Raw genomic sequence first — 16767 nt, 5'->3', positions numbered from 1 at the left:
AAACATTGTGGATGCGTGTGCCATACATAATCATACAAAAAAGATGGAGTGAAAAACCTGAAATAGCAATTTAGACAACAGCTAATAACAGATATCAGGCTTAAAGAGCACTGAAAGCAAGAGCTAACAAGTGGGTCTTGAGAGTTGATTTGAAGCGAGCGACTGTGGGGGCTGCATTCACTGAAGCTGGGAGAAAGTTCCAGAGAGTCAGGGCCTTGAAGCTAAAAGAGCGCTCTCCAGGTGTGGTGTACTTTTGCTTCGGTATAACAAGCAAGCCAGAGTCAGAGGACCTCAGCTTGTGTGCAGGGACATAGCGGAAAGTTATGCAAAAGCAATTGTGCTGAATGTTAAAACAATTTAAGTTTGACTATCTTACCACTCACAGTATGTATTGCTTTTTAACACCCTGTGGTGTTTGTTTTAGTAATCTTTATCAAATCCCTATTACCTCTGCCCAACTGCATGCTTCTGATAATACAACTTTACACCTGTCTTTATTTAATGTTAGATCTCTCTCTAATAAAACACCTTAATTAATTATTTTATTAAGGACTTTAACCTGGATATTTTAACTTGAACTGAAACTTGGCTTGGAGCTGTTTCCTTGATTGAGGCTTCTCCAAATTATTCTTTCATTCATAAAGCACAGGAGGGCATAGAGCTGGACTTGCCACCATCATCCACAATGAATATATAATTAAACAGAATTTTTGAGGGATACTCATCTTTTGAACTGTTAACTTAAACACTAAATAACAAATTACCTGTTCTCACTGTAATTATATATCGGCTGCCTAAGTCAAACATAATTTCTTACTGATTTGAGTTCTTTTTTATCACTATTGTCTGTCAATTATGATAGAATTATTCTATTGGGTGATTTGAATATCTATATCGATATTAAATCTGATTCTAAATGTTCAGAATTTTGGGGGTTATTGGATTCCTTATATTTTGTCCAGCATGTTCAGGGTCCAACTCATAATCATGGCCATGCTTTAGATTTAGTAATTTCCAATGGCCTGGTTGTTCAAAATATGGCCGTAACTAGCTGTGAGGACCCGAGGTTGTGTCCTCAGTTGTTTTTTTTTTTCATCATCAATGTTGATGCTCATGTAAAAATCTTGGTAAAATACAAAAGACTCCTTAATTTTCTCTGTTGGTTTGCCATGTCACATAGATTTGGAGGTTGAATAGTAAATACCAAGCAGTCATATAAATACTGCCAGCTATGGCTTGGAACCTAAGTGACCTCGGTAGAATGCTAAATCTGCTAAATAGAATGTTGCCCTGTGTAGGTAATTAGATAGCTAATTGCAAATGTAAAAAATAACTAAACAGCAGCTGCACAAGCTAGTTGCTTGCGTGCCTTGCAATGAAAGAAAAGTTCCTGTATGTAGGATGGGTAAAGCAGGCACCGTATAATTAAATACAAAACAGTGAAGCACCATCTTTCTGTATTTTGTAGAAGTGTAAATACTCCGGTAAACATAAATAACATTAATAATACTCATACTTTGATTTTTTTTTTTATTATTATTATTATTATTATTTCCCTTTAAAACTGCCATTTCTGAAAAAAACACCGTCTCAAGCATATTCAAACTGGTAGAAAATGAATACAAATATTAAATTAAAATCTAAAACACACATTTAAGTATAGTATAGTAACTGAAGAAGTGCAATGTAATTTATTTTTGCTTGTATGTATGCTGCCGACTCACTGTCATTTCGATACTATAGTATCGAAGACGTAAGATCTCATATCTCAGCCGTCCAATCACCAATCTTTTTTTCATAACCATGACAACGGTGCGGAGGTGGGTGGGACGGATACATTTTTTGAACCACAAGGATGCGCTAGACTCGCCGCAGCGGATTACAGTCTGATACGGTTTTGCATGAAATGTTTTTAATTGTCAATCGCTCCATAAATGGGTGGGCCCAGGCCCCTCAGTCCCAAGCGTGGCGCCGCCCCTGAGTTATATCAGAATTAAATATACTGTAGTAGAAACTGACAGCATCAAAAAGTGAGAAGGTGATTTTAACTCTTTCAAAATGTAAAATGCATTGTGAATAACTGTATTTTATTAGCAAAAATACTTGTAGCTTTTTGCTGACTTAATACAGTCGTGACGGCAATCGTTTATAGAAACAAAATGAGTGAGCTTGGATTCAGGGGATATGATGTTATTTGTGTCCCTGGATCCGCCTGATTGGTTTGTAGTGTAAAGCAGATATTCAGATGCCTGGGGCCTGTTCCGCTCTCTTTCGCTCAGACTGAGAAAACAACATGGAGACAGCAGGCAAAGTGAGTGCAAAGTGTATTCTTTATTTAATACAAACTAATGTAAAATACGCAGCTGTAAATGTTTTTTGGCAGTATTTTGTTAATGTCGTTATACCCTTTTCTTTAGAATGCAAGTTGATGTGTAATATTTAAAAAACAAATTATTAGGGTTGTCGTCATGCTTAACTGTTAAATTGTTAACCTCGGTCCTTGCAAATGCTGCATTTTGTTGATGCTGCTATTTATTTAGTAGTTATTCTTGACAGGATAATCAACTGTTTTTTACAATGTGTAAATAAAACACCGATTTGACTAAATAGGTTATAAAAGAGCAATGAAAATTGTGCAATTTGTCTTAAACTAAAAAAAAAAAAAAAAAAAAAAAAAAAGTTGGTCGACGTTAAACAAATGTAAAGAAAAACGCTAAATTTGTTTGCAGTCGTACAGGCTCCGGAAACGGTTAATTTAAGTTAACAACAAAAATTGACCGTCAGATTCAGGGCTGGTGCAGTACTACAGGCCTAACCGACAAAAAGTCGAATTGTTATAGTAAAATAACTCCTATGGTGAATATCATTTATACATTAATTTTTATTTCAGAGAAGGAAAACAAACCTCTGTTTCTTGCACTTGCAGATACCCATAATTAAAACTCAAATAGAACTGAAACCATGAATGTAAAGTTGTATCTATTGTGCGGTTATTTATTACTGAAGGGAAAGTGAGTCTGAAGGGAAAACACACAAAAACTACTTCAAGAAAACAGGATAAGAGTATTCAACTTGTCTAAGATGTCTCCAAAAAAAAAAGACTTTTAGAATAATTCATATTAGACCAGTGCTTTTGATTGTTGGTGCTATGGTACTGAAATGGATTGCCAATCTTCCTTGGTAAACCACTGTAGTGACTCGGACCATTCAGAGCCACCGTTGTGCTTCTATTGCCTCCCAGTATCCACCACTACAGTTACACTGCATTGCCATTGAAGATCATTTAAAAAAATGATTGTGTATTGGGATAATTCATTCTGTTAATTGCATTTTAAAGAGATGTCTTGTTCTTGGTATGATGACATAGCTGAGTTTGTTTGTTTTTTAAACCACTCAAATTAGAGGGCTATAAACCTGTTAGCAATATTTGGATTCACCCTCTCATTCTGATAAGTACAGTAGGAGTAAGATGTTACAGTTGTGTATTGGTGATATTGGGTTATCCTGGTGTGGTTAAATTATCCTGGTAAGGTTTTTTCAGAGCCTTTGCTGAACTGTTTCTGAGTAGTAAGTCATCTGCCTGTCTCTATGGTAAGTAAGACCATCAAAGAAACAAGATATCTTGTAAAATCGTTTATAGTTTGCTGGTAAGCAATCAGAAAGAGGATCCATATTGAATGCTATGCTTTATATTCTAAAAGAAAGTAAAATAAACATTGTTTCTGGCAAACTTATTTGTGCTGTTAACTGCATTCTTGTGCAGGTTATCAAATGCAAGGCGGCTGTTGCCTGGGAAGCTAAGAAACCCCTGTCTGTCGAGGAGGTGGAGGTGGCACCACCGAAGGCTCATGAAGTTCGTATTAAGGTAATTATTATTCTGTTGCATAATAGTGGTCTGTCTTATTTATTCCAAATCAGGATGTATGTTAATTTACTAGTAACCTAATCTTGTTTTGGACAAATCGAAGCGCTCCTTTATGCATTTTAAAATTAATTAGATTAATAATTTCTTAGCCATCTTCCATTGTCTGGTTTGTCCAGTCCAGAAAATCCATGTTGAATGTGATGGAGCTTTCACAAATGTTATTTTTGTTTTTTTCCAGGGGTTTATTGGCATGAAACAAGACCTCTGTTGTTGATTTGTAGTGCTAATAAGTCATTTTTTTATTTCAACTGTGTAAAATATAAAATATGGCACAATGTATACATACATAAATACTGTATTATACTAGCTCTTATTAAAAAAAAATATATGGGGCTTCCGAGTGGCGCATCCAGTAAAAGCACTCGCTAGAGTGCAGGATGCGCTCTATAGCCTGGACGTCGCCGGTTCGAGTCCAGGCTATTCCACAGCCGACCGTGGACGGGAGCTTCCAGGGGGCGGCGCTCAATTGGCCGAGCGTCGCCCTGGGGGAGGGAGGGTTAGGTCGGCCGGGGTGTCCTCGGCTCACCGCGCACCAGCGACCCCTGTAGTCTGGCCGGGCGCCTGCGGGCTTGCCTGTAAGCTGCCCAGAGCTGCGTTGTCCTCCGACACTGTAGCTCTGAGGTGGCTGCACGGTGAGTTCACAGTGTGTAAAGAAGCGGGCGGCTGATGGCACACACTTCGGAGGACAGCGTGTGTTCATCTTCGCCCCTCCCGAGTCAGCGCAGGGGTGGTAGCGGTGAGCTGAGCATAATAAAATAATTGTGCATTTCAAATTGGGGAGAAAATAATAAAAAAATATATATATACGCACAAACAGTGGCTCTCAAAAGTATTCACCCCCCTTTGGATTTTTCCACATTTTATTGTGTTACAACATGGAATCAAAATTGATTTAATTAGGAGTTTTTGCTGCTGATCAACACAAAGTCCATAATGTCAAAGTGAAAAATAAAATCTACAAATTGTTCTAAATTAATTACAAATACAAAACAGAAAATAATTAATTGCGTAAGTATTCACCCCCTTGAGTCAATATTTGGTAGAAGCACCTTTGGCAGCAATTACAGCCATGAGTCTATTTGGATAAGTCTCTACCAGCTTTGCACATCTGGACACTGCAATTTTTGCCCATTCTTCTTTGCAAAATTGCTCAAGCTCCGTCAAGTTGGATGGGGACCTTTGGTGAACAGCAATGTTCAACTATTTCCATATATTCTCAATTGGATTGAGGTCCGGGTTTTGACTGGGCCACTCCAGCACATTGACCTTTTTGTTTTTAAGCCACTCCAGTGTGGCTTTGGCTGTATGTTTGGGGTCATTGTCCTGCTGGAAGATGAATCTTTTCCCAAGTCCTAGGTCTCTTGCAGACTTCAGCAGGTTTTCCTCCAGGATTTCTCTGTACTTTGCTGCATCCATTTTGCCCTCTTATCTTCACAAGCTTTCCAGGCCCTGACGCAGAGAAGCATTCCCATAGCATGATGCTGCCACCACCATGCTTCACGGTAGGGATGGTGTTCTCAGGATGATGTGTGGTGTTAGGCTTGTGCCAAACATAGTGCTTAGCGTTGAGGCCAAAAAGCTCTATTTTGGTCTCATCAGACCATAGAATCTTCTTCCACTTGGTCTCAGAGTCTCCCACATGCCTTCTGGCAAATTCTAGCCGAGATTTGATGAGTTTTTTTCAACAATGGCTTTCTTTTTGCCACTCTCCCATAAAGGCCAGTTTTGTGAAGCACCTGGGCTATTGTTGCCGTATGCACAGTGTCTCCCAGCTCAGCCGTGTAAGACTGTTAACTTCTTTAGAGTTGCCATAGGCCCCTTGGCGGCCTCCCAGACTAGTGCCCTTCTCGCCCGGATACTCAGTTTTTGAGGACGGCCTGTTCTAGACAGATTCACAGTTGTGCCATATTCTCTCCATTTCTTAATAATGGACTTTATTGTGCTCCGTGGGATATTCAATGCCTTGGAAATGTTCTTATATCCTACCCCTGATTGGTGCTTTTGAAGAACCTTATTCCGGATTTGCTTTGAATGTTCCTTCGTCTTCATGATGTAGTTTTTGTTAGGAAATGTACTAACCAACTGTGGGACCTCCCAGAAATCATGTGAAACACCTTAATTGCACACAGGTGGACTCCATTCAACTAATTATGTGACTTCTAAAGACAATTGGTTGCACCAGAGCTTATTTAGGTGTGTCATATCAAAGGGGGTGAATACTTATGCAATCAGTTAGTTTCTGTTTTATATTTGTAATTAATTTAGAATAATTTGTAGATTTTATTTTTCACTTTGACATTATGGACTTTTTTTGTGTTGATCAGTGGCAAAAACTCCTAATTAAATCCATTTTGATTCCATGTTGTAACACATAAAATGTGGAAAAGTCCAAGGGGGGTGAATACTTTTGAGAGCTACTGTGTGCGCGTGTGTGTGTGTGTGTGTGTGTGTGTGTATATAAATAATATATATATATATTAGTAACAAAAGTTTTGCTTTTGTGGATGAGGGAAAAAGTTAAAAGAAATGGATGTCTACAATTTATTTTTCAGCAAATGTTTTTGCAAAACTCCAAAAAATGCAAATTCAAAAGTATTCATACCCTTTGATGCTATGATAGTATTGTCTACAAGGTGGGTGACAGAAATTGTAATATGATAAGGCAGAACCTAATTCTTGAAAATGTTCACCTACAATCCAGCATTCTTAGAGTATAAAAGGGTTAGGCATTGGATGATTGCTGTCATTACCAACAAGTCAATATGGGAAAAATTAAAGAGCTATCTGAAGACCTTAGGCAGAACATTATTTATTGGCATAAAGCTGGAGAAGGATACAAGAAGATTTCCAACCATATGAGTGTCCCAATTTCAACCACTGTTTCTATTATCAAGAAGTACAAAACTCATGGTACTGTCACAATGCTCCCTCGGTCTGGAAGAAAGAAGGTTTTTTTCACCAGGAACAAGTGGAAGAATTGTGAGGAAGGTTAGTAACAATCCAAGATTGACTGCCAAAGATGTTCAAAATGAATTGGCTGCAAGTGGGACTGGGGTTTCCATTGCAACCATAGGTCGAGTATTGCATGGTGAAGCTCTAAATGGTCGAAGGCCAAGGAATAAGTCACTCTTAAGAAAACATTACGAGGACATTCTTTTAAATTTTGCAAAACAGCATTTGATTGATGTATAAGAGTTCTGATCAAAGGTTTTGTGGAGTGAAGAAACAAAAATCGAGCTATTTGGGCACGCTGATAGTCGTTACATTTGGAGAAAGTCTGATGAGGCGTACAAAGAAAAGAACACCATACCTACTGTCAAGCATGGAGGTGGTAATAGCCTTCTACGGCACAGGAAATTTAGTTCCAGTACATGGTTAAATGGATTCCGTAGCATACCGAAAGATACTGGCCAGTCATCTGAAACCTTCCGCTACAATACTTGGTTTAAAGAACAACTGGACTTTCCAACACAACAACGATCCAAAGCACAAAGAGGTTATTGCTAAAGGTGCCTCAACTAGCTATTAATTTCATTTTCCTTGTCGGTATGAATTATCATTTTTTGGAGTTTTGCAAAAAATGTGCGGAAACAAATAATTGTAGATATCTATGTTTTGTAACTTTTTTCCTCGTCCACAAGAGCAAAACTTTTGCTACAAAAGATTTTTCCTATAATTTGTTTTTGAAAAATTTATTTTGGGAGATGTAAACTTTTGACTACAACTGTATATAGATATACTACAGATCGGGACGGGTACCTGAAAACCTGGTTACCTGTCGGGTTTTAAATTACCAGATGCTACCCGGGTCTCTATACTACCTGGGTATCGATTTATTTGAGAATTTAAAGAAAATGTAGAAAATATGACAATACAGTTTTAAGTGCGGGTCTCTGGCCGGCATAATAGACAATGTTAAAACAAGTTTTTGCATTAAGCCTTTTCTTAACTGACCAGGATATCAATGTTTTACAGAAAACAGTAACACACAGCGAACGGCATGTACACCTCAATAATAACTGCGGTGACTATTCTTCTTGGGAACTAAATTGGAAACAAACATCAAAACAGACGCACATGTCTCTCTTGTGACCTGCCGTCAAAACTCAGCTGGCTCAATTTACGGAAGCTATTGCGACAGTCCATAACATAATAGCGGTACTCTACTACTGTTAGTTTTAAAACTGAACATAACAGCCATGTTTAACAGCGGAGTATGGCCAATACATGTTGCAAAGAATCCAGTGGAAATGATGTACATTTAACATTAATAACTTTAAACTGAGATGTATTTTTTTAATGTTGTTTATTATTATTATTAATAATAATAATAATAATAATAATAATAATATTATGTTTCCAGTACTGAGAGGTTACACAAGTGTACAGATCTGAAGGGACTAAATATTTGTGTACTATATAGTATTTAAATATGTATCCTGCACTAAAATCATTAATACCGGGTATTTTTCATGGTGGGTTCCTGGTTCTGGATTTTCTACCCGTGCAGACCTCATTTATTTATTTATATATATATATATATATATATATATATATATATATATATATATATAGTTATATATATATATATATATATAGTTATATATATATATATATAGTTATATATATATATATATATATATATATATATATATATATATATATATATATATATATATATATATATAGTTACCAGGCAGGGAGGGAGTTAAGCCTCCCTGCCAGAACACGTGCAAACGCACGCTTGTTTACTGTTTAATTAATTGTATTGTTTTATTGTTAATTGTCACCCGCACCTGGTAATTATTGTAAATTATTGCCAGTCTGTTCTGGGCTGATGTGTGTGAAGAAGCCTGACTGTGCGCGTGTGCGTAGTCGTAGTGAAAAGCCTTTTTGTGTTGTCTCAAAACTGTGTGTTTGGTTTCATTTTATGCCGGTAAACAGTTTAGCTGTCCAGTTTATTAGATAGGTTCCAGTGTGTGATAGTTAGGGATCGAACACAGCTAGGTGTTTATTTTTGTTTAATTAAAAATACTGTGTCTGTGCTTAAGTCCACTTGTGTCCTGGGTCATAATTTTAAAGAGGCTACAAACGTAAGTGAGGCTTTGCTTGTTTATATATATAATTACACACACACACATTTAAGAGTGGACTTCACACATAATATCTTCATGTTCTTTGTGGTGTAAGAATGAGCAGCTAACTACAGTATATATTTAAACTTGTGTTTTTGCTAACCAGGTCATTGCTACTGGAGTGTGTCACACTGATGCCTACACTTTGAGTGGAGCTGATCCTGAGGGCCTCTTCCCTGTGATTCTGGGACATGAAGGAGCTGGAATTGTGGAGAGTGTTGGTGAGGGAGTGACCAAATTCAAACCAGGTAAATCAATTGTATTTCTAGCCATATACTGCAGGGTTAGAAACTTACTAGTCCTTATGTAAACTTACTAGTCCTTATGTGAATTGCCTAAATAGTAAACAACAACAGTTAAGGTCCCTAAAAATATTAGGCGTATTGTATTTTCCTAAAAAATAAACAATGTTATAGATGTAGAATGTATTTTATTTATTTATTTATTTAACACAAGCACCTTAGTAAATGCTCCTACAGATTGATTAGTCACCTGTTTTCATCTAGTTACTGAGAGACTACTGTACTGTGTGCTGAGAAACTGACACTGACAGCACCAGACGGGATGATGGAGGAAAACAATTCTCTCAGCTGTGTCACCTTGCCGACCATGAAGCTCCACCTGAAATTGACACCAATGACACAAATAAAATGTTTACGTAATTGTTCATTACATGTGTTGCTATTTACAAAGACACTGAATTTACAAGGTTTGATACTAATGAGAGCATAAAAAATACAAAAACAAGGGAAATGCAGATCTTTTCAAGAAAGCTGGGGGTCTTGGTATAAATGGATTTTAATATGTGAAGGATTGCCTTCCGGGGGTGTGTTTTTTTTGCAGATTTCATTCTTGGCTCTCATAAGCAATTTGGACAGTTTTCAAAACAATTTTTGCTATATTTTTTTGGAAATATTTATTATAAAAAACTGAACTATATATATATAATATATATAATATAATCTCTCACAGGCAAGATGGGGGGAAAGTCTGATTGTAGCAGTGCAGAATATCTTGTTCTTTATGATAAGCGGCACAAGAAATATCTCGATACAGAATACAAACATAAATTATGGGAAAATATAAGGAAATCGGAAAGTAAGCTTTGGTATATTAAAATAAACACACTGTTTTAATTGCAGGTTTTCATTAAATGTCCGGGTGTAGCTTTTAGAAAGTGCATGCCATGAGATACGGTGGCCCATTGTTACATATAGACTGAACTACAAAACAAAGTCATGTAGCTAATTATAACCACTAGCGTACGCAGGTAAGTGGTATTGTATTTACAGCAAATTAAACTGTCAAACGGTTTTATGTCGGTCATATATGTTGGTATATGTGTGTTTTTTCCCAATAATGTAAAACACTGTGCTGTCTGCACATTTTTTCAGATTTATTTGTTAGAAATGTTAGCTAAATGTTGACTTGCCAAGTTTAACAAAAAACAGATTTATTTCTTAAAAACCAAGATCTAACATGTCGGCTAAATATTCTTGCTAAAGTGTAAAAAAAAAAAAAGAAGAATCCAGAATAAAACCACATCTTAAAATATAAAGTTAAGTTGTAACGGTGTTCATTGTGGTAAATGTTTATTTGTTGTAAAATGTTTAGTAAAACGTGGCCTTTGCTAATCACATCAAGTCTTTTTTTTTTTGTGGTGGAGTCACAACGCGGTATAAATCTCTTCATATTGTTTTTAAATGACTTTACACTTTAAAGATGCAACGCGTTTCAGTAAAATCAAACGCCCAATAAACTTTGCATCCCGCAGAGAGGGAGAGCACAAATGTAAAACGTCATTAAGTGGGGTTGGCATTGCAGGGGAGATGAAGGGAGGTTTCAATTGACTTTTTATGCATTTAACGCAAGACTCTGAACGTGAGAGTATAGCTGTACATTTGTTTTAAGCACTCGCCCGGAGGACTGCGGAGACACAGACATTAACGAGTCCTCATCAGATTTAATTCACCTCGGGCGAGCGTGAATTTCTAACCCTGTACTGTCTACAGATTACTCTACCTCTTCTGCTTTCCTGCTTGTTTTAAGCCATCACCAGAGTCTTTGATTTCTAAGAATGTTCTTATTTCTTCTTAGGGGACAAAGTGATCCCTCTGTACATTCCACAATGTGGAGAGTGCAAGTTCTGCAAGAATCCCAAGACCAACCTGTGTCAAAAGATCAGGTAAGCAGCCTGTCATAAATTCTGAGTACATACTGCAGTGCTACCCCTTTATAACGCAGTATTCCACTGTATAAAGAGAATACAAGTTCTTGTGAAATAGCATTATGTGGCGAATGGGAGCCATGACCATATCTCTTTATAACCTGTTTCACGATATAAAGGGCCACCTTATGATGAGGGAGCACTATACCTTTGTACAGTATCTCCATATTTCAAAGTGTTTTCATGCATTGTTTAACACAGGCAGCTGTAACAGGTTTTGTCACTGAGGGTTGTTTAAATCATATCACTTTTCTGTATTGGCAGGATTACCCAGGGTCAAGGTTTGATGCCTGATAAGACATCCAGGTTTACCTGCAAGGGGAAATCCATCTACCACTTCATGGGGACCAGCACTTTCTCAGAGTACACTGTAGTGGCTGATATCTCAGTGGCCAAGGTGGATGACTCTGCCCCTCTTGACAAAGTCTGCTTGCTCGGCTGTGGCATTTCCACTGGGTATGGAGCTGCACTCAACACCGCCAAGGTTACTGCTGCATTTTTGTTTTGCGGGTTTAAAGGATTCCTGCAGTGTCTTTGTTGTTTTTTTAAGTATCATATAGCTCTAGTGTTAAGTATTGCATATTTCTGTGATGTCCTGCATATCTGTAGCCGGCGGTCCTGCGTACCTGCCCATTTAAAAAATATGCATAGTAATTTTACTGCATAGCTTGTCTGCCTCCCCTCCCGCCTCCCCTAAAACTTCCACTGACTACATGTCCCAGAATACTATGTCTTCACTTATTAAAAAACTGTACACAAGCAAAACCAACCCATCAAACATTATCCAATCTCTGGCTAGTCCTGTTGTCTTTGCAGCCAATTGCAGTAAGAATAAGAAAAATTTGAATTTTTTTGTATTATTTTTGTGTTGATGTTATTGTTTGAGTGTGTTAGTATTAGGGTAGGTGTGTGGCAGCACAGCAGGGTGAAAGCCCTGCCAGAGCAGTGCTGTGTGGTGTGGGGAGGGGAGGGGAATCTTTGGTGGCAAGGAGGAAATTAAAATCCTTCCTGCAAACGCACGTGGGAATGTGGCTGGAGAAGGCAATTGAATGAATGGTTAAATGATTAATTAAGGGTTCACTGGTGTATAAAATAGGTGTTCACGGGTGTTAGTGAGGATTATTTTTTGGTCATGTGCTGGTTTATTTTGCTCCTGGGTTTTGTTTGTTTTGTAGATATGATTAAAGAGTGCATCTGCATTTTTAAACCTGCTGTTTCCTGTGTTTGAGTCTGCTCCTGGTTAATAGCTTGCCAGTGATGCCATGTTAAATATATGCTACTAGTAAGTTGCATTGTTTCTTCAGGGGCTCTCCTCTTCTCCCACTCCCCCTGTCTACAGGTTGAACCTGGCTCTAACTGCGCTGTGTTTGGTCTGGGAGCAGTGGGTTTGGCCACCATAATGGGATGTAAGGCAGCAGGAGCCTCTCGGATCATTGCAGTCGATATCAATAAAGACAAGTTTGAGAAGGCGAAGGAGTTTGGAGCCACAGAGTGCCTTAACCCCCAGGATCACAGCAAACCTGTCCAGGAGGTGCTGGTTGAAATGACGGACGGAGGGGTGGATTATTCATTTGAGTGCATCGGCAACGTCGGGGTTATGGTGAGTTCCTATCAAACTGAGCTGTCCTCATAATATTTTGTTGGTGTATGAAGCAAAGGTAGAATTGGGACTACAACCAGTGCATTATTTGGATTTATTGCACCAACAGAGTTTAGCATTCTGCATTCCCAGAATTTAATGGGACAATCCACTGATAAACTAACTGTGTTCCAGAGGTCTGCCCTGGAGGCGTGTCACAAGGGCTGGGGAACTAGTGTTATCATTGGTGTGGCAGCATCAGGACAAGAGATCTCAACCCGTCCTTTCCAGCTGGTCACAGGACGCACATGGAAGGGAACTGCGTTTGGAGGTGAGAATACATTTCTAGTTGCCCTTGTCAGTTTTGTACACCTAATTCGGAATCGGCACTGTTGGCCAAACTTAAAACTTGACCTACTGTCAAGCATGGAGGTGGTAATGTCCTTCTATGGGTCTGTTTTTCCTCTAATGGCATATAATAAAATGGATTCCATAGCATGCCAAAAGATATTGGCCAATCATCTGAAACCCTCCACTACAAAACTTAGTTTAAAGTGCAACTGGACGTTCCAACACGACAACGATCCAAAGCACACATCAAAATCTATTTCAGAATGGTTAAAGAAGAATAAAATCAAGGTTCTGGAATGGCCTAGTCAAAGTCCCGATCCAGAGAATCTTTGGTATGAGTTGAAGAAAGCTGTGCACAAGAGAAGTCCTCGGAATCTGAATGAACTGTAACAATTTTGCATTGAAGAAACGGTTAAAAATCACTAAAGAATCATGCCAAAAGCTCATTGACAAGTAACCTAACGGTTTATTATTAACCAGGTTATTATTGCTAAAGGCGCCTCAACTAGCTGTTAATTTCTTTTTCCATGCTAGAGTATGAATACTTTTGAATCAGCATTTTTTCCTTTTAAATAATTGTAGACATCCTATTTCTTGCAACTTTTTTTTTTTTTTCCCTCGTCCACAAAAGCAAACCTCTTGCTACAAATTGTTTTTTCTTAATTCTTTGTTTTTGAGGAATTTCTAGAAATTATGAATTTCCATTGGGGTATATAAACTTTTGACTACAACTGTGTATATATCTCTTAAAACATCTTATGAAAGAAAAAGGTGGTCGAGTGTATGCAAAATTAAAGGGGGCACCATGATCTACTCTTGCTTGGGGCACCAGAAGCTCCAAGACTGGCCCTAGAAGTCGGCCATTTTGGAATTCCAGCAAGGTAGCTCTGAGATTGACTCGCTACAGTTATGTAGTGCTCTTGGCGTGCAGGTTGTTCAATAGAAAGTGCCATGTAACTCTCTGGAGCGCTCTGCCTATTGAAGTTTCACAGTCTGAGAGCCTCTGTAGAAAGGCCCACCCCTACAGCAATGTTGCTAGGGGACAGCAACACAAGGAGAGAGTGGCTTCCACAGCAGTCTTTTAGGGAGCTCAGCCCATACACACAGTGCCAGGACTTTACTCGCTGTCTTTGTTTTTTTTCATTACCGGTAAGATTAACATAAGATTTTACCAGAGCCAAATCAAATTTTGTTTTCTTGGACGTGTTTACATTGTCTTGTTGACCTAATGCATTTTTTGAGCATCGGTGTCGGCTGGGTGTTGAGTTTGTAACAAACATTTATTGCTCGAGCTAATCTGGATTGACAGAGAAAGTACAACTTTGATCCAACTTTTTTTAGTATGGGCCAAAGTGTAAATATAGCTACTATCCATGTAATTATTTTTTTCACAGATCTGTTATAATTTTTATGCAGTGAATAAGGTTGTTTGGATTGGCATCTAAAAAAAAGTTATATTTAAAGTACATATGGGCCTCTCTTTTTTTATTATTTATTTTATATAAAATTTCCTGGTAATGTATTGGTGTGCATTTGATTTAAATGTATCCAGAAATTGATTTTATAGTAGAACACAGCACCTCCCCAGAGCAAGGCACACTTAAACAAACTTTATTCACATAAATAAAAAAAATACAGTAACAGTGAAAGTTAACTGTGGTGTACTCATCATCTATTAGTTTATTTGCTTGTAGCTAATTAAAACTGAATTTTAGACCTGTGATTTTTTTATAAGGCAGTTTAACTTTTAAAGTGAAGCTGACGAGAGAGAATACTGGGGAGTTGAAGTTAAACCTGTACTGCGTGTCAAAACAAGCTGATGTAGGTGGAGGTGGTACCATCTGTGCCTCTACTTTTCCAATAAGGATTGTCTTTTGTGTGTGTGTGAGATTTATTTATTTATTTTTTAAAAAACAGGGTTTAAGAGTGTGGAGAGTGTACCAAAGCTGGTGGCTGATTACATGGCAAAGAAAATAAAGGTGGATGAGTTCATCACCCACATTCTGCCCTTTGACAAAGTGAATGAGGGGTTTGACCTGATGCATGCTGGAAAAAGGTAAAATACCAGATGACCAAGATGAAATATAACATTCAAAACAATGTTCTTTCCACCTGCTTACCTTTACTGTTCTTTAAACTAGTTACGAATGAATGTAACATGTTCATTATTGAAATGCCAGGGGAAATCTAGAGGATTACAGAAATGTTCCCCAATACAAAACTCTTAACGCCACCAATGTATTGTGTAACCAATTCTAAAACAATTTAAAGGAGTGCTAAACACATTTTTAAAATAAATGTTCTTGTCTCATTAACACAGATTCAACGCACAATAAGTTATATTAACAAAGCTAATAAGGGGTATGAAAATGGATTTAAAGCATTGGTTAGTACCCCTACTCCATGTGCATGGGGTTCTATCCAGTTCTAGAGTAGTGTTAGATGTAATTGGAGTTACCTCTTGTTTAAATTAGATTCTAAAATATTAACTAAATATTGTGTAATGATGTGAAAAAAACAGAATTTGAAATCAGCCTAAAGTTAATCCCTTTTTTTTTTCCCCTTTCTTTTGCAGCATCCGATCGGTTTTGATGTTTTGAATTCCCTGCCAGGGGCAAGTGGTCACAAGTACAGTTGCCTTCTCATGTTCTGGCTTGTTTTAAATATTTTTCAATACTGAACTGCCCTAATCCAAACAGCACTTACTAACAAATCCTGTTTCTTACACTGTAATTGGTCAAGATCTGACATCAGCAATTTTCTGGGATTATGGGGGTCGTTATAGAAAAATCTTAATGTTTTGCTGCAACCTGTCTGAATTAGTAAGTTTTATTAAATCGCCACAGGTTTAGCATTCTCTTTAAGATGGCTTTTCAACTCACTTAGATCATTGTTGTCTTCTCCTCTTCCCCCAGCATCACTGTTAGTAGCAGTTAATTAGTGCTGCCAAGGGTTACTTGACAAAAGGGTTAGAATTTATTTTTTTCACTGGAAAAAGTGGTTAAACATTTTTTTCTAACAATTTTCAAATTGGACAGAAAGCAACCAACAGCACGAATTTTGTTAAATAAAGTTGAAACTTTCAAAAAGGTAGATGTGTAATATATATATAGGTACATGTTACTGAAATTGGATGTTTGTTAGGTATTTGAATTTCAAATGTACCTAAAGGTTTTACATGTCTTTCAGGTAACCAGATTGTTGACATTTTCACAAGGCTCAACCATTCATAGCTGAGGTTTCAGTATTGGTCTACAAAAATAAGTTTTTCATGATATAATCTTTCTTTTTATTTTTATTATTAAATGAAAAGCTGAATAAGCCCTCTGCCTCTGTGGAGGTGCAGTGGCTATAGGAATCAACACAGCTCTGTCTTAAACAAGTACATGTAAGATAGCATTGACACAATTCATCCCTTTTAGAATAATTTACAACCTCCCTATATTTAAAAATCTGCAAATCACTTGTGTAGATAATACATTCCATCAGAACAATAAAATAATAATCTGGTGTAAGTGTTTTACTAGGAAATGAGGCACTTGTTGATAAG

The 16767-nt window shown here is 37.5% G+C and overlaps 1 protein-coding gene across 1 annotated transcript; it reads left to right on the top strand.

Moving 5' to 3' along the window:
- Window positions 1-1977: 1977 nt before the first annotated feature.
- Window positions 1978-16306, top strand: LOC117408703 (alcohol dehydrogenase class-3-like). The gene is made up of 9 exons (XM_034013945.3): window positions 1978-2311; window positions 3764-3865; window positions 9167-9308; window positions 11158-11245; window positions 11552-11771; window positions 12627-12887; window positions 13062-13197; window positions 15135-15273; window positions 15793-16306. Exons 1-9 carry the CDS (start codon window positions 2294-2296, stop codon window positions 15815-15817), a joined length of 1131 nt encoding a protein of 376 aa, XP_033869836.1. The 5' UTR covers window positions 1978-2293; the 3' UTR covers window positions 15818-16306.
- The last annotated feature ends 461 nt before the right edge of the window (window positions 16307-16767 follow it).

The sequence above is a fragment of the Acipenser ruthenus genome, chromosome 2, assembly GCF_902713425.1.
Source record: "Acipenser ruthenus chromosome 2, fAciRut3.2 maternal haplotype, whole genome shotgun sequence".
In the NCBI taxonomy this organism is placed as follows: domain Eukaryota; kingdom Metazoa; phylum Chordata; class Actinopteri; order Acipenseriformes; family Acipenseridae; genus Acipenser; species Acipenser ruthenus.
This window is presented reverse-complemented; position numbering and strand designations above follow the sequence as displayed.